The 25,952-nt window shown below is 55.4% G+C and overlaps 2 protein-coding genes across 3 annotated transcripts; both read left to right on the top strand.

Annotated features, from left to right (window-relative positions):
• The first annotated feature begins 75 nt into the window (after positions 1-75).
• Positions 76-4,567, top strand: NCDN (neurochondrin). Its single transcript, XM_085208951.1, has 6 exons — positions 76-316; positions 893-1,879; positions 2,251-2,480; positions 2,997-3,212; positions 3,418-3,560; positions 3,844-4,567. The coding sequence occupies exons 1-6, from the start codon at positions 221-223 to the stop codon at positions 4,278-4,280; spliced, it is 2,109 nt and encodes a 702-aa protein (XP_085065077.1). The 5' UTR covers positions 76-220; the 3' UTR covers positions 4,281-4,567.
• A 4,046-nt stretch (positions 4,568-8,613) lies between these two features.
• TFAP2E (transcription factor AP-2 epsilon) lies at positions 8,614-25,068 on the top strand. 2 transcript variants are annotated; one of them, XM_085208664.1, is made up of 8 exons: positions 8,614-8,640; positions 8,757-9,203; positions 9,540-9,591; positions 17,909-18,124; positions 20,026-20,248; positions 20,597-20,715; positions 22,565-22,706; positions 23,353-25,068. In XM_085208664.1, the coding sequence occupies exons 1-8, from the start codon at positions 8,614-8,616 to the stop codon at positions 23,639-23,641; spliced, it is 1,515 nt and encodes a 504-aa protein (XP_085064790.1). In that variant the 3' UTR covers positions 23,642-25,068. The 2 variants fall into 2 exon arrangements, with proteins under 2 accessions (XP_085064790.1, XP_085064791.1); XM_085208665.1 differs by lacking the exon at positions 17,909-18,124.
• Positions 25,069-25,952: the final 884 nt, after the last annotated feature.

The following is a 25,952-nucleotide window of genomic DNA, read 5'->3' as shown; positions in this document are numbered from 1 at the left end:
GGGGGTTTTGCCCATAGGGCGCGGCTTCGGGGACTACGCAACAAGGAGGCGGCTGATTGGCTGGCGGCGCGCTGCGAGCGCTCCGATTGGCTGAAAGGCGTCGCGGGGCCGCGGTGGCGGCGTCCGGGTGGATCACGTGCGTGCCGCGCCATGGCGGCCGGGTACCGTTTGTTATGCAGAAAATAGCCGCCTGACCGCGGGTGGAGCCGTGCCGGTCGCCATGGCCTCGGGACCCGGAGCCGCCACGCTGAAGAAGTGCCTGGAAGTGCTGAGGGACGCCAGGAACGACAGCGAGCAGCTGGCAGCCCTGCTGCTGGTAAGGCTGCGTCACCGCCGGGCCAGGGCCTCCGTTCCTCGGTCCCGGGAGCGCCTAAAGCCGTAGCGAGCCTTCTTGCTATTCGTTGTGGGATTAAGAGACACGTTATTGAGAGCAACCAAGATGATCAGGGGACCGGAGCACCTCCCCTATGAGGACAGGCTGAAGGAGCTGGGCTTGTTCAGCCTGGAGAAAAGAAGGCTGCGGGTGACCTCATTGCAGCCTTCAGTACCTAAAGGGAGCCTACAGACAGGAGGGGAATCAACTCTTTGAAAGAGATAACAGCAGGATAAGGGGAAATGGTTTGAAGTGGAGGGAGGGGAGACTGAGGTTGGATGTCAGGGGGAAGTTCTTTACAGAGAGAGTGGTGAGGTGCTGGAACAGCTGCCCAGAGAGGCTGTGGATGCCCCGTCCATCCCTGGAGGTGTTCAAGGCCAGGTTGGATGGGGCCCTGGGCAGCCTGGGCTGGTATGAAATGTGAAGGTTGGTGGCCCTGCCCGTGGTGGGGGGTTGGAACTTTGCGATCCTTGAGGTCCCTTCCAATCTGGGCCATTCTGTGATTGTCTTTCCTTCCAGGTGACCAAAGCAGTCAGAGCTGGAGAGCTGGACTCAAAGACCCGGCGCCAGATCTTTGATGCGATCGGCTTCACGTTCCCCAACCGCCTGCTGAACTCCAGGCAGGCACCACCAGGCTGCCCTGAGGACACATTCAGGGCTCTGGGCCTCACCCTGCTGGCATGCTTCTGCACCGACCCGGAGCTGGCCGGCCACTCACAGATCCTGAACAAAATCCCGACCTTCAGTGACGTCGTGCTTTCCCCCTGTAATCCGGACAGCACATCCATGGTGGATGATGCGTACCAATGCCTGGCTGCTGTTCTGGCCACTCCCAGGGGGCCCAGGGAAATGGTGACCAAAGGAGCCGTCTCTGCTCTGTGCCAGGCTTACATGAATGGTGGTTATGGCTCTGAGCGTGCCCTGACCCTGCTCTCGGGGCTGTTGGCTGTAGCAGAGGTGAAGTGTTGGCAGAGAGATGCTCTGCACCTCCTGGCTGTGCTGAGCAAGCTCTCTGAGGAGTTTGTCAAGGCTGAAGACGTGACCAAGTTTGAGCTGTGTGAGCTTTTGCCTCGCTTCATCCCCCTCTCACCACCACTTGCTGAACTCTCACAGGGCTCTGAGAGCATCTGTCAGCTTTACAAAGGGCTGGCCAGCATTCTGGGCAGTAAACTCAGCCAGTCACAGCGGGACCCTGCCCTGAAGCTTGCTGCCAGCCTCGTGCAGGCCTGTGGGTCAGAGTGGATCCCAGCAGGGAGAACTGGCAGCAAGTTCCTGGCCTTGCTGGTGAACTTGGCTTGTGTGGAGGTCCGCCTAACCTTAGAGGAGCCTGATCCCTTGGAGGTGGAGGGGAAAAAAGAAGTGGTAACAGCCTGCTACGTCCTTATTGAGATGGGGATCCAGGAGTGTCTGAAAGAAGAGGAATCACTGCTAGATGAAGCACAGAGAATGCAGCTCATGAGGATCATGGAGGAAGCATTTGGAGCTGTAGTATTTTACTTGAGACAGGTAAAGAACTTTCAAGCAGGGAACACATTTGATGTCTGTTCACTGTGGGTTTCTCTGGGAGGCTCTTAAACAGCTCCTGCACTGCTTAAATTGGGTCTTACTGGCCTCTTACCCACATGCGGGTACAGTATGATGCATCCAAGCTGACAGATCACAAGACAGCAAATGAATAACTCAGCGATAACTGTGATTCTTGTTCTTATATTCCATCCTTTTCCTACCTCAGAATAAGAAAATCAGCATCTACTGTAGCCACAGAAGTCCAGACTTGCTCTAGCAGCTCATGTTCATAAGCTGCGTAGACCAAAATATGCATCTTGGTCCAGTGTGTTTTTCATCCTTTTCTGTCAGCTGCTTTCTTCTGTACCCAGGTTAAAGAGGAGGAGCTGCAGGATCCTTTTGTATTTGCTTCCGTTCGAATCCTTGGAGCTTGGATGGCAGAAGAGACATCCTCCCTCAAGCAGGAGATCTGTGAGCTCTTGCCTTTCCTTGTTCGTTATGCCAAGAAGCTTTTCAAGGAGAGTGGCCCAGCACAGAATCTTTCCCAGACAGCTGGGCTGGTCACCAGTGACAACTCCATTTTAGCCCAGGATGCTCTGAGGTATGTATTTTATGTACAGAGCTGATGCATTTCAACACAAAATAACTCTTTTTCTGTGTCCAGAGAAATGCATCCTGCATTTAGGTCAAGTTCTTGTTGATCCTTTGCTGTGAAAGAGGCGACTGGAACTGCCACAGTGTAGTGCAGCTGTCCAAGCCCTCCACGTATAACTAATGTGAGGTGGCAGCTGCTCACAGAGACTAAGAGGCAGGGAAAAACTTCTGGAAGTTGTGTGTCTAGGCTTTAGTGATAGCAAGCAGGAAAAGAATAGGGTCTTTGTAGAAGCAGATCAGCCTACATGGTCTCTTCTGTAAGATTTTAGTACATTTCCCTCAGGCATAAGGAACTCAACACTGTGTTACTGGTTGAGCTGATTTTGAGAGTCATTTCTCCTTTCCTTTCTCTCTGCAGTGTCAATTCTATGGCTCTTTTTTCGTCTGTTTGATGTAAATCCAGGGCTTTGACCCCAGCTCTCTGTACTCTACCTTTTGTTTTCAATTTTTTTCCACCTTACAGACTTCTGCTACCTGGATTTTGCCATTTAACAGCAGAGGACAGACCCAGAGATATCCTCATCTCAGAAGGGGCACCAGCACTACTGTGTGACTACTTCCTGCATCAGTGGGGGGTGCTGAGCTCTCAGCCTGGGTCCCTGACAAGCACTGAGATGAGTCTACAGACTTTATGTGGGATTTTCCTTAACCTGGTTGTGACTGCACCAGACCTCATCAGGTAACAGAGCACCAGAACCTCGTTTTAAAACTATCAGAAGGAAGAGAGTGCAATGAGAGATGAGCTTCCAGGATCCTTTAAGACACTTGTACTGAAAGTGATGTCCCTTTTCTCAGTGCCAATCTCATCGCTTTTTTTAATGCTGCATTTATCAAGTGTGTCTGGCTCTGCTCAGGAAGTTTCTCAGAGGTTCATTTCTCTCTAGGCAGGAGAAAACCTTCTCTTCTTTGATGGACACATTGCTGAGGTCTCTTCCCTTCCTTTTACCCCAGAAGGATCACCTGGTTCTAGCAGCCAACATTGCTACTTTGGGCTTGATGATGGCAAGGATCCTTTCAAGTTCAGCAGGTAAGCAGCATTCCTAGTGGCAAAGCTGCTCATTGCTCTGCACGGACTGAGGACCCCAGAATGTAAGAGGAACAGACCCAGTTTCATGTAGGGCTTTTGTCATTGGAGGTGTGACAAAACCAAAATCCCAGAGGAGAAAGTAGTATGCAGGCTGAATGGCTGGGAAGCAGCATGGAGCACAGCAGTATTCTGCTCTCCCTGGAAGCTCTGCTGCAGGCCAGCCCACCAAAGGGTCCCTCCTTTGGCCAACTATTTTATCACATTTGTTTCCTTTCTCTTTCAGCTCTTCAGAAGACTGGCTCTGCAAAGGAATTTTTCAAAGCCACCATTTGCTTCTTGTCCCAGGCTCACACAGCCCAAGCAGACCCTGGTAGCCATGGCTTGGCTCTGGCTGTATCCCCTTCCTATGTGAGTGCCTGGGATGACATCCGTGAGCTCTGGTTCCTGGGGATGCAGGCCTTGGCCAGCTGCGTGCCTCTTTTCCCCTGGCTGCCACAAGCTGTGCTCCAGGCACAGTGGCTGGAAGAGCTCTCAGAGTTACTGACACGTGTCACTGCGACCTCAGTGGATTTTGAGCTCATTGCTGCTTTCCAGGGTGTGCTGGTTGAGCTGGCCAGAGCCAGCGAGGCGTGCAGGGAAGTGATCCTGTCACACCATGGGGAGGAGTGGGCCAACCTTTATGGGATGGCAGCTCTGGAACAGTGTCTATCCAAGCAATAAAGAGCCATTTTTCAGCAGCACTCTGGCGTGGGACATGAAGCCAGACACCTGCAGCATTTCTCATGCACCTTTTGGTGCCAGTGAGGACGAGAAACATTTAAGTGACCAACTTCATAAAGCCAACAATGCAGCAGAGCTCTACAGGATTTTCTCTGTCCAGAACCTGACAGACAGAACTATTGCTGCTTCAGAACGTTTCAAGATGTACCTAATTTATCTTCTGTCAGCGTTTTGTTTTAAAAACAGATCATTTGACTATTAAAGAGGTTTTCTGTTCCTTTTCCAAACATGCAGCACTGGGATTTATTTCTGCCCAAGGCCCTGAGGGGTTTCCTCTTTCTTTCTTTAACACGCTTCCCAGTTTTGTCACAGTAACCCTTCAGGATGTCACCTTACCTTCTGTGAAAGTCCTGCAGTCACTGAAGTGGTTTAGCACGACGAGTAAAGACTGCAGAAGGCAGCAGCAGGAAGAGCTTGAACTTTCAACAATAAGAGCAAGGATAACTATGAAATTCAGCAGCAATCTGTCCCTTTCTAGATGCGTGGGGGATGCAGAAAGGCCCTTCTGTTCACATCCATGATAATGCCATCCCAAATTCAGCCTGTAACACACCTGCACAAGGCACAGACACGAGGCTTTGTGGTGTTTGCTTACACTCCCTCTTGCTGCAGGGATGGATGTGCAATGGTAGCTTCCTGGTCCTGCAGGGAAGAGGGGTCGTTCAGCCTGCAAAGTCCTTCCCTCTTTTTAGAGCCTCGGGTAAATATTATGAAAACAAAATTCATTGAACTACACCTCAGCATCTCCCCACGGATGGAGAATCACCATTTGATTTACGGCAGAAGGAATCCAGGTGTAAAAGCGCACACGCCCGTATGGTGGAAGAATAAACCATCGGTACTGCTGGCTTTGCCAGGGTGCCCTGGAAGCAGAGGCAGCCGCCTGGCTGGGGCAAAGCAGCAGCTGGACGAGGCGAGGATGGCTTCACCCAGCCCGGAGCTCTGCGAGGGCATTTCGAGGCATTTCCACCAGGTGTCAGCATAGGAGCTCTCTGGGAGAGGCAGCCCGGGCTGGCAGCTGGACACAGCACTGATCCTGCTGCCCTGCAAGGGTGGAGGTATGGGATGATGGAGAGCAAAACAGGCTGGGAGCTGCCCCGAAAGGAGGGCTGACTGCAGGGAGTCCAGCGTTATACATATATCCAGCTCAAATCCATAAACACCAGTGCCTTACATAAGCAGAGAGGAGGCATCTGCTGTTGATCAGAAGGATCTTTCTGATCTCACCAGCTCAGCCCTGAAACGTTAATGCAAGTTGAAACAAAGGTAGGTGCTACCAGCAAGCAGAGCAAGCCAAGCAAGCAAATGAGAGTGCTGGACTTGGAAAAGAGCATACCTGGTGTGCGTGGGCTGGAGGCCTCCCATCCTGCCAGGAATAGCTTCACTGCAACAGTCAGAAACACAGTCAGAATTGTCAGGAATAAAATAATAATCATAATCCAACCCATCAGATTCTTTAACCTCGGCTCTTAATCCCACACAACGCTCTGCTTCCAGCCAAAGGGTGTGGGCTTGTTAATCAAAGGTTATCGTTAGCATATTAATGAGGTAGGTGGCTGTATCAGCAGGTGGGAGCTCCCCTGTGCCCCCAGCTCAGGGATGTCTGTGTGCTGGGCTGACAGCATTAACCCCACATTTACCTGGCCCCATCCAGGACCGGAGCAGTCCTACACCTGAGGTCCTTTCCCTGTTGCCTTCAGTGCCCAAGCAGACTGCCTGCTAACACCCAGCTGCACTCCCTGGCAGCAAACCCAGAGCCTCAGAAGTCCTGCAAGTGCTGGGCAGTAGGTTGGAGCTGTGTTAATCCCATATTCAGCACGGTGTCCCACGGTGTGAGGACCATCCAGAGCTGGACCCGCTCAGGGATGCTCAGGACACAAGACATCATTTTCTTTTCTGTGCCATGAAATGACCTCCTGAAGGCCAGCAGAGGACAGGGTGAGGATGAGAAACCCTCTGCTCAGCCAGAGCCCCCACCGGGCTGACCCCCTGCCCAGACTGACCACCTCTATCTCCAGACTGACCCCTGGCAGAGCAGCACATCCCAGGAGCAGCACGTGGCCTCATGCCATGGGGCTCTGCCACTCAGGGCTGCATCCACCTGCAGGTCCCGGTGTGCCAGCACTGCTCCTGGTGCAAAACATGGGGCGCAGCTGGGCTGGAACTCTGAAGGTGATTCCTTGGCCACACTGAGCTCTGCCAGGTGCTGCTGCCAGGAGCTGCTGTGTCCCTCACAGAGCAGGACTGCAGGACCCGGGCCAGGCAGCAAGCAGTGCGTTGTCTACCAGTGCATCCGCAACACCGGGGTGAGCTCTGCAGGAACCAATCCCTTCCCACAGCTTGGGCAACATGGAAAAGGCCCCAAAGGAGCAGAGGCACATCCGCCACAGCTAAAATGTCACAATTCCATTGCAAGCCCTACCTCGGCATGTTTTACCTCACCGTGTTTTCATATCATCCCAAGAGCACTGGCAAACAAATGAGGACTTTCCTAAGGCTCCTCTTTGGCACTGCAGGAGTCTGGTGCTGCAGGAGGGGATGGGGGCAGTGGGGGTCTGCTCAGTTCTGCACGTTCCCAGGTGAGGATGGAAGCACAACTCGCTGCACTCACCGCATTCTGCAGGTTCACCTCTTCCAGATGAATAAAGAGTGGGCATTATTGAGGGACTCCAAGAATGAACTGGAACATCGCTGCGAAATACAGCATGTCCAATCCGATTTTTCTCAGCAAATGAAACGGATCTGGTGGAAAATAAACACGGAACTTTCAGGAGCAACGTCCTTGAAAAGCATCGGGGGGGAAGGAGAGATGTGAGCGGATCGGCCCTTTACCTCCTCACATCCCTCCTCCCTCTCCTAAATGCCATCTTTAACAGAAATAAATTAGAATAAATGATGAGTCTTTGCCTCCTAAAGACAGGTGGCGGGGTAATATTGAAAGAAATGAATAAAAATTCGTTTAATGAGCATTGTTAATTAAACCTGGAAATCAAAGAGGTCTGAGATGTGGGAATTCAGAGGAAAAATGAAAATGAAGGGAGCCGTAGCTCGGGGCAGGAAGAGCGGAATTAAATTAAATGTAATGTGGGATTGTGTTTGTTAACGTCTATCACACATCACAGTGTATTACAGTTTAGGGTAAAGTGTTTGTTCTCTGCTCGCACACAAATTACGCTCTGCCACGAATTGGAACTCCGGCGCGGCGATGGGCAGCGCGGTCCCGGCACGGTGAGGATGTGGGACCACGGAACCTGCATGCGGGCGTGTGGCTGCGTGTGCAGGCGTGCCAGGGCGAGCGTGCAAACGTGCCGATGTGGGTCGGTGTGCATCAGTGTCTGCATGCGTGTGCGCAATCGGTGTGGGGCAGCGCGTTGCCGAGAAAACCCCCGGCACCTCAGAGCTGGAGCCCCGCGCCACGCGCAGGGACACGGCGCTGCCACGCTGCGACCCGAAGGGAGGGCGCAGAGAGGAGGAGGGAGGGATGGAGAGGAGGAGGGACGCGTGGAGGACAGAGGGGAGGGCCGCTGGGCCGAGCAAGGAGCGCACGCCGCCGCCCGCTCTCCGCTTTCCCCTCGCTCTGTCGCTCCGCAGCGCCCTCCGTCCCGCCCGTCCCCTCGGGCAGCAGTCGGTCCCGCAGCGCCGCACGTTCCTCTCTCTCCCGTTCTCTCTCCGGTGCCCGTCGGGCAGAAGTGGGGAGCGCCCCGGGGGGATCCCCGGGCTCTGTCCCTGCCCCGGGCACTGCTCCGGCCGCCGCCGTCGGGCAGAGGATTCCGGGCTGCCGCCGGAGGCTCCGACACTCCGCTCGGGTTAATAAAGCGAAACCGTCGGGCCCCGCCGCACCCCGCACCCGCCCCCTCCCGGCCCTCGGGGTTCTCCCCTCGGGGCTCTCGGGGAACGTGACCCGGGGCGGTGGGTGCTGACGTCGGGGGGAGCCTCGGGGGGTGACGCGGGAGCGGCGCGTGCCCGTGGGACAGCGGAGCCGCGCGGCCGTCCGACGGCGTCGGAGCAACCCCGGCCGCCCCTCTCCCCCTCCGCCCGTCGGGAGTCGTCGGGGCCCCGCGGGAGCGGGCGGCGCGTTCCCGGCCCCGCGCACTGACGCGCGCCCCCGGCGCGGCGGGCGCGCCCCCGCCACTATAACTGGAGTGCATGGAGTCGGGGCCGGCGCAGAGGAGCGGGCGGGCGATGGGAGACGCCGCTCCGGCGGGATAGAGGGGCGGAGACGGGGGCACCCCCGGGGCCCGGCCCGCCCGGGGCTCGCCGTGGGCCCGCACAGATGCTGGTGCACAGCTACCCGGGCATGGTGAGTGTGCGCCGGGCCGGGCCGGGCCGGGGGTCGGGCCGGGGTCGGGGCCGGGATGTGGGATCCGGGACCGGGGCTCCGCTCCCTCCTCACCGCCGATGTCTCCGCCGCCGCAGGACCGCGCCGAGGGGCTGCCCGGGGCGTCGGCCGGGGCCCGCCTGCCGCAGCTGCCCGCTCTCAACCAGACGCCCTACGGCTCGGCTCCGCCGCTCTGCCACACGCCCGCCGCCGACTTCCAGCCGCCCTACTTCCCCCCGCCGTACCCGCAGCCGCCGCTGCCCTACCCGCAGGGACAGGAGCCCGCTTACCCGCACCTGGCCGACCCGTACGCGGCGCTCAGCCCGCTGCACCAGCACCAGCAGCCCGCTTGGCCCCCGCAGCGCTCCCGGCAGGACGACGCGGGGCTGCTCTCACAGACGCACCGCGCTCTGGGGCTCGACCCCCGCCGCGAGTACCCCGCCGTGCCCCGCCTGCTCCACGGGCTGCCCGACGGCGGGCACGGCCTCCCCGACGGCCCTCTGGGCCTGCACGGCCTCGGGCACCACGGCCTCGAGGAGATCCAGGTAGCGGGGGCTCGGGGGTAGGACGGGGATGGGCGCAGGGGGACGCGGCCGGATCCGGCTCTGGTACCGGGAGCGACCCCGCGGGCAGAGCGGGGCCCCGGGGCGCTCGGACCCCCGGGCGAGGAGCGTCCTGCCCCGTTACCGGCAGGGAACGCGCAGCGAGCGGCCGCCGAGAAGCCGGGCCGACGCTCCGCTCCTTCCCCCGGGGTCGCCGCGCCGGGGCTCGGCCCTAGCCGAACGATTTCATCGCGCCGCGGCCTCGCGGTCGCCCCGCGCCCAGCAGCCGGGAGCCGCGCCGGGAGCCCCCGCTGACGGCTTTTGCTTTGGTGCTTCCAGGCGGCGGACGACGGCGGGATGAACCTGCTCGATCAGTCCGTCATCAAGAAAGGTAAGAACCCGCGGGACGCGGCGCCGGGCCCGGCTCCTGCCCTCGGGGCTCCCTTCCGTCGGGTCTCCCGCGACAACCGGCACCACGCGGCTCGGGGGGGGGGGGATAATTGGGGCGAGGAACCGGCGCGGTGTTCCGGCTCCGGTGCTGTTCGGAGGTCGCTGCTGCACCCGGCGGCGAAACGAACGCGGCGGATCCCGGCGGGCCGAGCGAACGCGGCTACCGGAGAGCCCCGACGGCCGCGGGCGGTTCGCGGTGGGAGCCCCGGTGGGACCGGAGCGGTGCGGGGGATGCAGTCGCGGTCCCGCAGCTCTCCGGGAGCGGGGAGGACGCATTGAACGGGGCCGAGGCGGTTCCGAGTGGGGGCCCCGCACGGCCCTCGGGGTGAGCCGCCTCCTGCACGATTTTGCTACCGATTTCTCCCGACCCTTTGCTTCCAAATACGGCGAAAGTTCCATTCCGTAAAATAGTTTTTCTCATTAAAACATCATCGGGGCACTGTTGGGAGCGAGAGGAGCACGAGGGACCGCTGTGCCGTGGGGTGAGAGCCGCACGGAGCAGCCGGGCGCTGCTGTCGGCATTTTTAACAACAACGGGTAGAGGGAAAGGAGCACAGCGTGTGGGCGGCGGCCCGGACAGCAAACGAAAGATGCGGGATCCGCACCGCGCGGGGGCTGCGGGGGCCGAAGGAGCGGTGCGGGCGGGGAGCCCCGGCTCTGCGCGGTGCGGTGCGGTGCTCCCGGATCTCACGCTGCCCCGTTCCGTGTTCATGGGAGTTCTGCGAATTCGTGACACGCGCAGCACGAATGGACCGTCATTATTGGAGCTCTAATTGGAACACGCGAGAGGCGTTGCGTGAAATGGTCGCGGTGTGCGCTGCGCTCCGCGCTTCCCTTTTGTGTGTGCGGGCGGCATCGGGGCACGTCTGGAAGATGCTCTCAGGGACGGCATTGGCGCGGATTTCGGCCGAAACCAGCGCTCGTTTTCATTGATTTTTGTGTATATGCGTGCTTTGTTTCGTCACATTTTGTTTTCCTCCCTTTTCCAAAACGGGCGCCTACCCCCAAATCTTCGTTTGCCGTCGGGAGGAAGGTTATTGCTCGGTGCCACATTTGGACCCGGAGATCCTTCGGTTGCTCCGTTCGGATATAAAAGATCTCACGTTGCGCTGCTCTGTGCCTGCGGCGGCCGCTTCTCTTCCCATCCGTTCTTTCTTTATTTTTCCGCCGTGTTTGGAAGAAAGATGCGAACTCTTTGTGGGTCGGGGGTTCCCCGGCGGCTCGAAGCGTTTGCGGGAACAGCCGCGCAATGAACGCCGCAGTGCCGCGGTGCGGCTCCGACCTCACTGACGATCGGTTAATACCGATCTCCGTTCGTTCCGAGATACATCGTGGTCTCATTTAATTTAATTTAATTTTATATTATTGTGATTTATTTTCCGGCTCTGCTGTGAGCCGCAGCCCGGACCCTCCGGAGCCCAACACCGAACGCTTTTTTTTTTCCATACGCCCTCGGAAAAATAAAAAGCGGTGGCAGAGAATCCGCGGTGCAGACGGCAGTGGGGCGGACGGGGGGAAATATCCGTCCTAAATCCCCAACACCGCACGGAGGGCATCAATGCCCCAATTCCTCGCGGTGCGGCCGTCGGACGGAACCCCGATGGAAACGCGTGCGGCTGTGAGCGCACATCTGCCCTTCGTGAGCCCCCGCCGTGCTGCGATTCCGGGTCAACCAAACCCCGATCGCTGCCCAAAGCGACCTCAGCTCCGCCGTGGGGGGCAGCGAACGCACAGCGGCTGCGGGGAGCGGCGCGGGACGGGGAGAAACGCGCCCGATATTTGCGGCTCTGCGTTTCGTTTCCCCTCCCCGCTTAAATAAACGGGTTCGGCGGCTCTTAGTAGGGATTTTTTACGGGGACTGCGAGCTGAACGCGGCGCTCGGGGCCGTTTTGCTGCAGGAAAGGGGACAGAAAGAGTGGGGTGGGGAGGGTTGGGGGCGGCAGCGGGGATCCCCCACCCCCACACCGCACACAGGGGCTGCATCGGTCCAGAGGGTTACGTGAGCAAAGCCCTGCGTGGGGCAGTGGAGGATTTCTGGCTGCCTGTTGTGGACCCGTTTGTTTGTTCTTTTTTAAAAAGCAGTTCAGAAATGTTTTTTTGTTTTTTGTTTTTTCCGGTGTCTTTTTTATTAAACAGTGCTTTTGGGTCGATTTATTTTTTGCTTTTTGCTTTTTCCTCCCCCCAAGCATTTCTGTAAGACCGGGAATATAATAGATGTAAAAACATTATTGTGAGCTCTGAAAAAGTTCCGTCCGTGGCTCCATTTGCATGCAGCAGTGTGGGATCTTCCAGCAATGAACCCCAGCATTCTGTCATTGCATTTCTTAGCAAAAAAAACCCCAAACAAACAAACCCAAAACAAAACCCAAAACCACAAAAAAACTCAACCCTTCAGCTTGGTCGTAAAATAAAGAGTTTTATGGCCTCACCGTTCTCTCGGGCTCAGCAGAAAGCTTTTGGTGGAGCCTTTTTATTCAGAAGGAGAATAATAAATCTCTCTCCCCAACCCGGTGCTGTCTGTGGGGTTGGGGGGAGCTGCGGGGGGGTCCCTGTGAGCAGAAGGCTTTGGCTGCTCGGCTCTGCTTCGTGTTTGTGACCAGCAGAGATTTGCACATGAAGGTTTTCGGCCGCCCTGCAGCAGCGGTGCAGGAATGCGGAGCTGCTGGGCTGAGTGCTGGGCAGAGAGCTGTGCCAGGATGGGACAGGGGCTGTCAGTGCTCAGGAACACAGAGGGCTGCGTGCACTGCGAGGGTGCGAGGCCTTTCCCCCTATTTGGTCTGGTGGGAGCAGAGCCGCCGCTCTCAGCTCCATCCGTGGCCGAGCGCAGAGCCAGATGCGGCGGCAGAAAATCCCAAAAGCACTCTGACACTGGCAGCAGATTAGATAAACATCATTTCCTGCGATGAGGAAGGCAATAAATGAGGTCACCCTATAAAACACCTGGGGCTGCGAGGACTTGTTGCTCTCCGTGCTGCTGGGCTGCAGCAGCTCCGGGTGGGACGCGGTGCTGTGCTGAGAGGCTGCAGGGCCGGGCTGTGCGCTCAGCTCTGCTCCCACCTCCAAACCCAGCGCATGCAGAAACACCTCCTATCAAACAGCAAAAACTTGAAAGAAAGTTTTTCGCTCTGAACTGCGTCCAGATCGCCGTTCCTCCATTAAAATTATATTTTTAATGTCCTGTAATTGCGCCGGGATAAACCCAGGTGTGTGTTCATGCGAGATAACACGCTGAGGTGCTGGTGGAGGTGCTGGGCTTTGTCTCAGCCTTCCTGGTGCCTCCCAGGCATGTGTTATCTCCAAGTTTCATATACCTTGTCATGACTTACTGCTTAATTAGATGTTTCTAAATGAATATTTTGCTTTGTTCCAAGCAAAGAGCAGCTCTTACAGGGGAGGTTCGGCGAAGCCAGCTGGGGTTGCTTGTTGGCATGTGGCTGGTGAGTCAAAGATCAGGAGAGGGGCTCCGGGTGGGGTTTGTCCATGGGATGGGGCCGGGGTGCCCTGGAGATGCTGCTGCAGAGCAGTGCTTTGGCTGCTCCTGGGCCCATGGGACCCAGTGGTGGATGGTCAGCACGAGCTGCTTGTGGGGAGGGGTGTGGGCAGCAGCAGCTGCTCTGATGGGGAAAAGTTGGTGCCTCCAGGGAGGCCTCCGCTGTGGGCACTGGATTGCATCGTGACATTTCTTCTGCTCCTTGCTGAAGTTCCTGGGCCAAACCCGGGGCTCCCGTGCTCCATTTTGTGCCAGCACTCCAAACCTTTGCAATGCAGCCCTTTCTTCTCCACTCACCCGGCAGATCCTCCACTTCCACCCTCCTGCTGTGCTCCTCGAGGTGTTCTCCCCCCTCCACAGGCTCTGCTGGGCTGCTGGATGCAGCTCACAGAGCCCATTCTCCAGCCACGGTGCAGACTGCCTGCTTGCAGTGTGCTCCCATAGGCGTGCAGGCAGCCGTGCCCAGGTGACACACAGCAGGGAGGTGGCCCTGAGGCTTTGCTTTGCAGCAGTGCCATGGTGTGGGGGCTCAGTGGGGCAGACCTGGGGGTCTCTGTGCCACCTCCGTGCAGCAGAGGCCAGCGTGGCCCATTCCTCCTTGTTCAGCAGCATTCTGAGATCTGTGATCTTGGGAAAAAAAAATACGTGTGCAATCCGTCTTAATTTTTTCGAGAGCCCAAACGTGGCTCTCTGAAGTTGCAAACTGGAGCCCTGAGCATGGAACCCTTCCACCCTTTCCTGTGTGATCCTGGGGAGTAACTCATTCTTGCTGTCCTTCCGTGTGTTTGTTTATTTTAATGCCTACTGGAGGAACTAATTAGCAAGCGCAGAGGTAATGCGTGGAGCTGCTGCGTGCTGGGTTCTCATCTCAGTGTGCTGCACCAGGTCTGCTCTGTTTGGGTATCAGAGAGAGATGGGAGGAAGAGCAGGGAAGCGTGGATGAGCCCCAGCTGTGCAGTGCAGCCCAACATGGCCGAGGGGAGCAGAGCGTTCGCCCTCCTCGGGTCCTGCAGTGCATGCTTGGGATTCCAGCAGGCTGAGACTCCCCACCCTCTATCTCCAGCATTTATCTGGCACCAGTCTGTGGGTGCGAGGCGCCCATCCCCGGACTGGTCGGACGGGTCGTGATGGCAGCAATGGTGCTCACAGAGCTGTGGGCAAAGGGACCCGGAGCCGCTCTGCGTGCGTGGTTCCGATCGGAGACCCGAGCTGCACTGCGTCACGGCGGTCACGCAAGGATCAGCACCGAGTGCAGTATGAAAAGGAGCATTTTTCTATGATTATTCACGTCTAATCTTTGCTGAAGGTTTTTTTTTTTGCCCTTCGATAATCAGAATGTGTTTTAACAAATTGATAGCAACGTTAGCACGGCTTACGTGGATCCGCGCCGCGCGCAGGGGACACTGCAGCTTTGTTCTCCTCGTGCAGCTTATGGAGATCCGAGCTGCCGCTCCTATAGGGAATGCAGGGAGAACCTCTCAAGCATGTTACTGCAAAATGGATTATACTGTTTAAATACATAAAGATCCCCTATTCCGGCTGCCAAAATGTAATGGGAGTTTGTGCTGCTAAATGAATAAACCTGTGATGCTGAGGGCTATGGGGCAGAGCGGGGTGGCTGTGGGTGCAGTGGGGACCTCCCCTCACTGTGGGTTCGCAGCTCCTCTCGCTGACACCCCAGGGCTCCCCATCCTCCTGGTTCCTTTCCTTTCCTTCCCACTGTGCCTGAGTATTTTCCACGCTGTGAATCTCAGTTTTTCTATACAGAGGCAGAGCTGCTTCGATCCACCCGGAGCAGTGAATCATGGAATCAAAAGTGGGATCTGAGTCCATTTCTGTTAATTCCTGCGAAGCTTTGGGCGCGAGCTGGGAGGACGTTGCTGACATTCCTGCCTTCCCATTCCCTGTGCTCCCATCCACGAGCACAGCGCAGCCCCTACAACCATGCACAGCTCCCCCAAATTCACTACAGATTCAGAAGGAGCGTTTGAGGCTGAGTTACTGCGAAATGGCAAAGCAGGGAGATGCAGTAGCTGCAGTAATTGCAACAAGTGCAGTAATTGCACATTGCTTGCTCGCCACCTCCCCAGTCCCAGAGGAGCTTGCAGTGCTTTTGGAAAGCTGTGGGTGCGTTTCGTTGCTGTGTGTCCTTACAGCACATCAATGGGTGCACTGTGAGGCTGCGGGAAGAGGTGCAGGAAGGGAGATGGCCATGAATGTCATGAATGGAGCTCGTCCCTTAATGTATTGATTTGCATTGGAGGCATAATGACACGCAGGGAGCTTTTCATGGGCCCAGCAGCTCTGCTGGGTGCTGTCCCGTGGGAACGCTGTGGGCCCTGCAGCTCCATCCCCTCCCGAGGGTCCCAGCTCTGCTCCGTATCACAGTGCAGCAATCTGGGCAGCACAGAGATAAAACCCGGATTCTTTCCGTCCATCCATTTGAAGAGGCCTCCGAGCCGATTCCTAGAGAGGCTCTTTGACGTGGGGACTCAATTCAGGTGGTGCATTCGAGATAAAGAAAATACCTGTACAACCCCTCTGGGAAGAAAGGATAATTACAGAGCGCGGTTTGAAATATGGCCGACGGCACTGACCTCCTTCCCGGCCCCTCCATAAATACCTCTGTGCTGAAGCATGAGGAAATGGCAGGAGCTGAACCGCGCACCTCCTCTGAAGCAGGCAGGAGCTGCTGCCTCTGGCTCACACCCACACGCAGACACTGCCTGATGTATGGATCTCGGGCTTATAATTTACATCAGAGGCATTCAAACAAAGGTTGGGTTGGTTCTGCTCTGCCTGGCAGACGCACGGCCCCTTTGCTTCTCTGCAGCTCTGCTCCTCCAGCAGCCAGTGTCTCACAGCACTGCATGCAGAGGGCAGAGCAATGCGGCCGGCTGCAGGGAGCAGAGCGTGGGGCAGAGCTGCAGCAATGGGCGCAGCTGCAGGGAGCAGAGCCTGGGCTCAGTGCTCGGTGCCATCGCCAGGCATCAGCGCCTGCAGCTCGACCCGATGCACTGCCTCCTGCAGTGAGCATGGCAGCAGGGCACGGCATGCAATGGGAGCAGCTGGAAGGGTTGCATATGGTGCTGGTGAGGCAGAGCAGAGGCCTCGCAGGGCTGAGCTGCTCCTTTGGGGGTGGAGATGGGAGACTGCCCCAGAGCAGGTGGGCTTGGGGGGATCAGCTGAGAGCGCGTTAGATGTGATCTGAGCTTCAGCACACTCCTGCTCTGAGAGATGTTGCAGTGAAACTGCCAGCATCCAATGGTCCAACGCTGCTGAGGAGGAGGATGTGCATGAAATGGATCTGAGTAGGAGGAAACCAGACCTGTCTGACAGGCAGCAATCCACATCTTCCCTCTGGACTCGCTTTTCCCCTTGCAGCACCCCAAGCTTCAGCTGGCGCTGGAACCAAGGAACTAATACCATAAGCAATTTGATTGCCAGGAGCCCCACATCTCCCTGCTTACAAATTCTTTTGTAAGCCAGTAGCACAGTTCAGCATTTCATCTATTTTTTTGGTCTTTGGTAGGCAAAAACTCTTTGCCCATGTAACCCAGGCTGTCTGTGGGACACTGCACAGGGACATGGTGCAGTGGGGACAGCAGCTGCCTCCCAGGACTGAGCACTGCCGTCCCCTGTGCTGAGATGCTGCACTGTGCCTTTTTTCACCCACAGTGCATCCTGTTGGTGGCATTCACCACCCAGGGCTGCTTTCACCTAAGGGTAGCATGGCAAGTTCAGTGCTGTGTCACCAGATCCTGTGTTGCAGATGCCTTTGTCTCCCTTTTGTTGATGCCTGCACTGTGGAGGTGACCTCAGGGTCCTGCATGGGCACCAGGGAGCTGCTGGCAGCGGGTGCAGAGCCTCACGGAAGGACAGTGCTGTGATGGATACATCATTATTTTGCAGCATTAGAAGGAATCTGGAGCTTCAGAAGCACAGCACACAGTAACAGGTTTTCTGGAGCCCGGTGTTTAGGAAGTGCTGTGCAGTCTGGATTGCTCTGAAGGCATGCAATGAAGCAATGCGTGCATTCAGGTCGTGCTCATATGGCTGGTTCCTGGTAAATCATTGAACTTCTGTGCCCCAGTTGTCCCAAAGTGCTGTAAGGAGGCAGCTCCTGGGGCACTGCTGTGTGTTCAGGATGGGGTCGGGATTTGCTGTTCTGTGAGCTCTTCCCATCCTGCGGAGGTTCCTGAGCAGCCCAGGGATCGTATCCTGCACTGAGCTGACTGAGCACAGCTGTGCCCTGGGGTGGGCGATCCTTGTGCTGCCATCACAGCGTCCTGGGCTGGGATGGGCTCAGCTGAGCTCTGTCCGATCCACCCATCCATCAGGGAAAGGGATGAGTGCCCAACCCGTACCTGAGCAGTCTGTGTGTGATGCACACTTCTGTCCCCATTCCAGCACGTTTCTGCCCCAGGTGCTGCCGTCCCACGTCTCAGTCACCCGCTCGTGGAGGGGACCGCTCACCAACACTGGGGACTGTTCACCCAATGGGGGAAGGTCCTTGGTGCCAAGGGCAGGGATCTCCAAGGACAAGCCCAGAACTTACATCCCAGTGCGGTGACTCCTGTGCCACATCCCCACTCCCATCCATTCCACCTGGCCAAGTGCCAGCGGGGCTCAGCTCCAAGCACGTCTCACCCGCATCCTGGCGGCGTGGCACCCGGCTCTGCCACCGTGTCCCCCCTCTGTGCCCCTCACCGCGGTGCAGGTGACACGCTGGCTGCCACCCTGGTCTTACACTTCCTTTTGTCTGCAGGCTGGCTCAGGTGCTCCGATCACCTGCTGCTTGCAGGAGCGGGGAAGCAGCAACTGAAGATCGAGGGGGACTTTTGGTTTACTCAGATGACAAGAGACAATTTTGCTTCCCCCAAAGCCAAGGAAACAAAGCTGTCAGGCTTTAATGGTAGCTTGTCTCCCTCCTGCAGCATGTTTATGGGCAAACAAGCTGCAGAGCAGACCAGGCAAACTGCAGGTGAGGCCAAATCACAATCATTAATAATTAATGGCGACCGTGGCTATGTTTATTCTTGTATCGAGGCAACGCGGTGTGATGGATGCAGCGCTGTTCCAGTGGTGTGCCGTGCTGTCTGAGGTGCCCCTATCCCTGCACGTGCCAGGGCTCTGGCTTGGGCACAGGGCTGCTCTGGGGCAGCTCCCAGTGGGGCTGTTTCAGACTGTAGGGTCATTCCTTAAAACGCCACCGTGTCCTTTCAAAGCGTGTCCCCACGCCATCCCCCCGCTGCGCCCACCATGCTCGGAGCGACGCGCCAACACGCATCCTGCACTCTCTGCTCCATCCCACACCAGTCCTCCATAGCACCTGGTGCTGCTGCCAGCTGGGTTGGCCTCCTCCCCACGTGTCCCATTCCAGGGACACGCGTGGTGCTGCATGGCCCCGTCTCCTGCATGACACCCACGTGTGCACGCAGCTCCCTGGCCACGCATGCGGGCTTGGGCACATGTCACAGCATGATCCTGGGCATGCAGGAATGTGTCCGTGTGTGAATGATGCAGAGTGCTTTGTGGGTGGGCAGAGTGCTGTGAGCAGCAGCTGCTCCCTGGGGGATGGGGTCTGGTTGTGGGGCGGCCCCACTGCAGCATCCACCAGGTACCCGGCCCTGACACACACCTCTGCAGTAATGCATGGATGTTTGCGAAACTTGCTCTGCCTTTTTATTTCAAGGGTAATTTAGAGACAAACACAACCTGTTCTAGGGCTCTGAAAGAGAACTTTGAAGTTGCTGCTTCCTGGAAATAGCTCTGGTTTCCTCCATCCCGTGATGACGTTGCTGTGATTCCCTTCCCACCCCTCAGCCAGTGGCTGCAGTGGCAGTGCCAGTGAGAGTGGTGCATCGTGCCCTTCAGTCCCTGGCCGTGCTGAGGTCCCATGCTGAGAGGGAACTTCTCTCATTCCCATTCATCTTACAGCCTTAAACATGAGCCATTTTTATGTAACATTGCTCCTTTTTTCTTGCCACACCAACAAGTTGTTAAGCTGCACTTACAATACGCTGACTGTGAGCGTCCACTAATAGGTCCGACCCACGTAGCCTTCCCCATTAATTTTCAGGGTTTCTGTTCCATTTGGTGCATGTGTATTTCCTTTACAAACCCTGCGTTATCTGCCACCTGTGTGGCACCATGGGGCAACCATTACTGGGAACCACAGGGAACGTCAGGGCCAAACCGATGCGAAGCGATGCTATTGGCAGTCCTCTTTGGCTTCATTGAAGATCTGTTGATTTTTTATTTTTTTTCCTGGAGTTAAATTGGCTATTCATTTCAGAATATAAAAGCCAAAGAGTTTTGGGACTAGTTTCAGCCAGAACTTTTGACCCATAAAGTTTTGCTGCGTCTCAGAGCATTTCTTGCTGGGGTGATGCATGGGAGAAGCGTGCCGTGCCACCCCGCTGTGCTGCCCCAGTGCCCGTCTGACTCCTCTGCTCACTCATGCTGCCCACTGATGCTGCCCATGAGCAGCAGCTCCTGCTGTGTTACTGAGGTCTGAGCTCCTCCAGCTCCCTTTGCAGGGCTGACCCCCAAGCTGATGCCTTTCCCTGGTTCCCATATTCCCATCCTGGCACCGCTCAGCTCTGTGCAGGGCAGTGGGGCTGTGGGCAGACCCTGGTCAACCTAAAACCCCAGTTTTAATTGCACCAGAGCGGGAGGTGTGGGAAAGCAGTGAGAGCAGAACTTGGGCTTCTTCCATTATGCTTTTTTCTTCTTTTTTGTTTGGTTTCATCAACCTCACCCCTCTTTTCCTTCATTGAGGAGCACACGAAGCCATGCTATGGCTTCAGCTGCGGACGTGCTTCCCGAGCTCTGCCCTCTGAAGCCTGCTCTCCTCTCCTCTCTCCCTTTCCTGCCCTGCAGTGCCCATCCCCTCGAAGGCCAACGGCACCATTCCCTCCCTGATGAACAAGGACGGGCTGATCGGAGGGGTGACGAACCCCAACGAGGTTTTCTGCTCGGTGCCTGGCCGCCTCTCGCTGCTCAGCTCCACCTCCAAGTACAAGGTGACGGTGGGGGAGGTGCAGAGGAGGCTCTCGCCCCCCGAGTGCCTCAACGCCTCCCTCCTCGGCGGGGTCCTGCGCAGGTAAGGGTGGGGGTGAGGAATTGCTGCTGTGTGGTTCGCTGGGGAACGGCCTTTTTGTTGCTTGCTCTTCCCTCCAAACCTAAAAGCTGACACTGGAATCCAGAGAGCTGCGGATGCCCCATCCTTGGAGGTGCCCAAGGCCACGTTGAATGGGGCCGTGGCAATCTGGTCTAGTGCTTGATTTAGTGGTTGGCAACCAGCCCGTGGCCAGGGGCTTGGATCTGGATGTCCTTGAGGTCCCTTCCAACCCAACCCACTCTATGATTGCGATGATTCTATGAATTATGGCCGTTCTAATGTGAATGGCAGCATCATTTTTTTTTTTTTCCTCCTTTCTTCTCTTTCCAGAGCAAAATCAAAAAACGGGGGTCGGTGTTTAAGGGAAAGGTTAGAGAAAATCGGCCTCAATCTACCCGCAGGACGGCGCAAAGCTGCCAACGTCACCCTGCTGACATCACTGGTGGAAGGTAAGAGCCCAGAGAGATGGGAGTGCCGAAACTCCAACACCCCTCATTTGCAGCTTTCCACAAATGAGAGCACTTAAAGCAAAGTATGCCGTGGTCAACACTGAGACTGGAAGTGCCCTTTGTCGGTGTCTGCGCTGACTGAAACACGTCTGTCCTCTGAAACCCAGGCATTTCTGTCCGAGCAGTCATAGCTCGTTTGTGAAAAGGTATTTGGGACCTGAATGGGGCGAAACATTGCAGCTGTGAGCTCCCCACTGGCCACCCCTCAATTCACTATTCAATCTGCGAAGCAGTTTTAGGAAAAGGTCGAGACCACAGAAACCAGATAGAAAAAGGTGTGAGTAAAGCTGATGAGGTGTCGGGCCAACGCTGTTCTGCAGCACTGCGTGCCCACGTTGGCCACCAGCTCGCTGTCCTTGGGAGCACCGAGGGCTTGGCTGGGGCTCCATAGAAACACAGAACCACCGAGGTTGGAAAAGCCTTCTCGGATCCCCATGTGCCCGCTGACCACGTCCCCAGGTGCCACGTGGAGCAGTGCTGCTGCTCAGAGCTGCCCATTGGGTTGCTCCCCTCCCACCTTTGGCGCTATGGAAATGATGATGTGGTGCCACATCTTTGGAGAAAAGGACACGGGACGCAGACAGACGCAGTGACAGCTCCGACTCCCTTCGAGCTCCGGAATCCATTGTGTCCGTGCCCAGCGTGCTGGAGGCAGCTGCCTGCAGATTCTGAATAGAAAATCATCTCCATTGTCGCCAGCAAATTAAATGACCCGCTTCATTAGGCGGAGGTTGTTACCGAGGGCAGTTGGTTTGTGCTGAATGAAAGGTTGATTTCCATTAAAAAAAAAGGAGAAGAATGAAAGAAAGAAAGGAAGGAAGGAACGTACGGTCTGATTTCAGGTGGCTGCTGATGTTTTGGTTACCATTTACCAGCTCGTAGTAAATAAATAGTGGTGTCATAGGTGCTCGCTGGATACGATCTCCTGCAAGTCAGTACTGGAGGGGTTTCACCCAGAGGAAGGCGTTACAGCACTGTCATTGCACACAGAAATGGATTGGTCCCCCTGCACCCCGGGTACCTCCTTCTCAGATGTTTGCTGCCACGCTTTATTCTTCTCCCCTCTGCCTTTCCCATTTTTGGTTCACAATGACTGTTTTTCAGCAGCTGTTGCACTTTAATTGTTTTCTAGCATGTGAACGACCGCAGTTCCAATTCTTTTAAGTTTTCCTCATCTGCTGCTTCTTTGGAGGAGGTGGTTGTGGAAGCAGCAGCTCTGTGTGGGAAGCACACAGGCACATTCCCTGTGCCACAGCTCTGCAGAGCAGCCCTGGAGCCGGGCGGGCTGTGCTGAGATCTGGGTTAATGCTATCAGGATGGATGGCCTCGTGTGTGTGAGCCGCAGGGGGCTCATCCAATTAGCTCTGCCTGCCCGAGCGGGATTTCGGGTGCTGGATGTGATCGATTGCCATCAGCTCTGATTATTTCCAGGGGGATGCCTGGAGATGGATCAATTCCATCAATGGGTGGGCTCTTCCAGGGGTGATGGATATGTGCACGTACAGCCAGCCTGAGGGCCCGGCTTGCTAAGGTCTCTTTTCACCCTCTAGAGGAAGGGACCAGCTTCTGTTTAGAGGTGGTGATAGTTCATTTAGACCCACATGCACTAATTGTCTTATAGATGGGTATGAGAACTCTTAGCGGTGTCCACCAGCTTGAGAGCCATAGGGGGAGAGCACCCTGATTCCAGCAGAAATAAACCCTGGCAGTGCCACATCTGAGGCTGCTGGAGAAAACGTCCCCTTGCAACCAGGTGCTGATGCATTGTGTGAATCTGTCCCACCTGCAGGTGAAGCTGTCCACCTGGCCCGGGATTTTGGCTACGTGTGTGAAACAGAATTCCCAGCCAAAGCAGCGGCAGAGTACCTGTGCCGACAGCACTCCGACCCCACGGAGCTGCACACCAGGAAGAACATGCTGCTGGCCACCAAGTGAGTGCCGTGCTGGGTCGGAGTCCAGCCATGGTGCAGAGGCAGCCACAAAAGCTTTGTCTTCTGCAGGGTGGATGTGGTTGCATTGCTGCATGCAGCCAGACCTGGTCAGGGCTCCGAGCAGCCTGATGGAGCTGTAGATGTCCCTGTTCGCTTGAATCGTAGAATCATTCTGGTTGGGAAAGCCCTTTCAGATCACAAGGTCCAATCCCAGCCCACTCCCTCCACGCCTACTGACCATGTCCTCAATCGCCACATCTCCATTGTTCTGAACACCTTCAGGGATGCTGATCCACCACTCCCTGGGCAGCCTGTGTCAGTGCATCCTTCTTCCCATAGCACAACTTGTGGCCATCACCTTTTGTCCTATTGCTGTTACCTGGGAGCAGAGGCTGACCCCTCCCTCGCCACGACCTCCTTCAGCTCATAGCAGGGAGTGATGAGATGGCCCTGAGCCTCCTTTTCTCCAGACCGAACCACTCCAGTTCCCCCAGCCATCCCCCATAAGACTTGTGCTCCAGCCCCCTCGCAGCTCCGTTGCCCTTCTCTCGACACACTCCAGCACCTCAATTGTCCTTCTTGTCACGAGGGCTGCTGGACCAGATGACCTTTAAAGATCCCTTCCAACTCAAACTTTCTCTTCCAGGCAAATTTGCAAAGAGTTTGCAGACTTGATAGCCCAGGACCGCTCACCTCTGGGGAACAGCCGCCCCTCGCTGATCCTGGAGCCGGGCGTGCAGAGCTGTCTGACTCATTTCAGCCTCATCACCCACGGCTTCGGCGGCCCGGCCATCTGTGCAGCACTGACAGCCTTCCAGAACTACCTGGTGGAGTCCCTCAAGGGGCTGGATAAAATGTTCATCAGCAGCACAGGGAACGGGCACACGGCCGGAGACTCCAAAGCGTCAGAGAAGGAAGGGAAGCATCGAAAGTGAGGTGCAGACTCCATCCCCTGCCTGGGGAGCTCCCACAGCCCGAGGAAGGTCAGCAGTGCCAGGAGGACGCGGCGCTTTCTGAACCGCTCCGTTTGAACTGGGGGTGAAACTCAAAATGCAAACTACAAAAAGAGAAACGGATTGAAATTTAGCAGGAAGAAAACAACTCTGACAGACGTGGCGAGGAGGAGAAAATAAGCCAGTTTGATGGCTTTTTAGTTTTGCCTTTTTTTTTTTTTTTTTTTTTTTAAATCACGGATGCAGGAAGCCATGTGCAATTTTTTTTCTCTTTTTTTTCTTTTTTTTTTTTTTAAGCCCGTAATAAAATCCTGACACGCTCCAGGAATTTGTTCTGAGCAAAGAACTGAGAAGAGCGAACAAAAGCCGCCCCAACGCCAGGAGTGGGGGCACAAGCGGCAGAGGGCACAGAGCTGTGCTTGGATCTGTCAGCTGGCTGTGACGGGCAAGCAAGTTGACCCAAGCAACCTTCCTATTTCTTCCTATTTCCCCACCTACAGCCCAGCCCTAAAGCCAGGCCAGGAGAAAACCTCCAGCTTTGGGTTTGAAGCGGTTTCAGGCTTCATTTTGCAGAGCACCTGCGATGCTCCCAGCGGGGCAAAGCAGGAACACGGAGCCCAGGACTTGCTGCAACTCCACAACCTACAGAGAACAGCACACACGTTTTTAAAATTATTATTAATAATAATGAATTAAGCACAAGGAGCAGAACTTGAACCAGGCCAAACTGAACTCTTCTAAATCTGTATATATTTATTTATGTGTAATTAAATCTGAAAGTTTTAAAATGTCCAGTGCGAGTTATTTATATCAAATTGAGTTGGTTATTTGGTTTGGTTTTTTTTTTTTTTTTTTTTTCCTTTTTGAAAGATGGACGTTTCTGGTCTTTCTGCCATTAGAAATGGGAATGAAGTTTTGGATACACAAAACCGTAGCATGGACGAGATAGGCTGTGATAACAATAGAAGTTCTGCAGGATTTTGTACTTGCTGTTGTTTCTCTTAATGCTGCAATAGATGTACAACACCCACACCGTAATGTCATTCTCATTACCTTAATAAACCTCTTTTTATTTGAAGAAAGCACCTCCACCGTCTTTGTGAACGAAGGTCCTTCTGCCTCTGTGGCTGAACCTTGAAACAGTTGTGTAGGTTTGAGAAAGGACAAACACCCTCCAGTTCCACAGCTGATATCCATCTGATCAGCACAGCCAACCAAGAGAAAGCTCAGGGAATGGCGTTCCAGGGGAGCAGACGTGGCAATGACACATACAAAACCAAAGAGGGGTTGCTGAGAACGTTTGCAGCCTTTCCAACGCATCTGTTGCTATCACAGCTAGAGAGCAGGCAGCTGGGCACAGGTCTCAGCATAGATTGCCTTGGAATGTTCTCAGAATTCTATCTGTGTCCTCTGGAAGTTGCAGAAGAGGACAGCGATAACAGAAATAAGCCAATAGGTCCCAGAAGGAGACACAGGCTTCCAGAGGGACCCCTGTTTCAGCAAGAAGACTTTATGTGCTCATGTAGTTTGCGGGGATGGCTCTGAGTCAGAAGCCTGCACCCTAAATACTCCCTTCTAAAACTTACGTGGGGATGCACATAAATTGGGAATCAGAGTGGAAATGTCCCATGGTATGAAGCTTACAAAAACAAAAACCTAAATGACAGGCTCCGCAGGTCTGGTTTTGCTCTGGACCTTCCCAAAGGAACAAGGAGAAGCCAGGGAACAGAATGGAAATCCTAGAACCACATTAGACACTTGTCTGCACTTCAAAGCTATTTTGGATAATGCAGGGCGTGAGCTGAAAGCACAGAAGTCATTCCTATATAAAATTATTCCAAAATAGGAGTGGCCTGTTCTGCATCATAATCCATTTTAAACATGGATTACGATAAAGGAGAACGAAGTGCTTTTGTGCTGGAGTGCAGGTTTTCCCCCCATGGAGCTGCTTAGCATAACTATCCTGAAATAATTCAACACGTAGACATCCCATGGCACACGGTATCAGAGAGCAAACTGCCGTCCGATACATGATGAAAGTGTGTGCACACTAATATTAAAGAGTGAAATACTTCATAATGTAGTCATGTTACGAAAACTTGACTTGGTTAGGGCATTCTTTGAATATCAAGCAACTCTTAGGCACAGCAGCGATGAGCAATCCAGACAGAGAATCAGGATATGCCTACAGTAATGACATACCGTGTCCATCAGGCGGAAAAAATACCTCTCTCCTCATTTTCCTCTTTGGGCTCTGCAAGTCTTTTGAATGTTTTATGAGGCGTTTAGCAGT

The sequence above is a fragment of the Meleagris gallopavo genome, chromosome 25, assembly GCF_905368555.1.
Source record: "Meleagris gallopavo chromosome 25, MGAL_WU_HG_1.1, whole genome shotgun sequence".
Lineage (NCBI taxonomy): Eukaryota > Metazoa > Chordata > Aves > Galliformes > Phasianidae > Meleagris > Meleagris gallopavo.
Note: the sequence above shows the minus strand (reverse complement) of the source record. Positions and strands in the feature narration are given on the sequence as shown.

Coding starts and splice junctions, on each gene's coding strand:
- NCDN (XM_085208951.1), top strand. CDS start 221: ATGGCCTCGGGACCCGGAGCCGCCACGCTGAAGAAGTGCCTGGAAGTG. Junction 317..892: donor AGCTGGCAGCCCTGCTGCTG/GTAAGGCTGCGT, acceptor CTTTCCTTCCAG/GTGACCAAAGCAGTCAGAGC. Junction 2,481..2,996: donor TTAGCCCAGGATGCTCTGAG/GTATGTATTTTA, acceptor TCCACCTTACAG/ACTTCTGCTACCTGGATTTT.
- TFAP2E (XM_085208664.1), top strand. CDS start 8,614: ATGCTGGTGCACAGCTACCCGGGCATG. Junction 8,641..8,756: donor TGCACAGCTACCCGGGCATG/GTGAGTGTGCGC, acceptor CCGCCGCCGCAG/GACCGCGCCGAGGGGCTGCC. Junction 18,125..20,025: donor GCAGACCAGGCAAACTGCAG/GTGAGGCCAAAT, acceptor CCTGCCCTGCAG/TGCCCATCCCCTCGAAGGCC.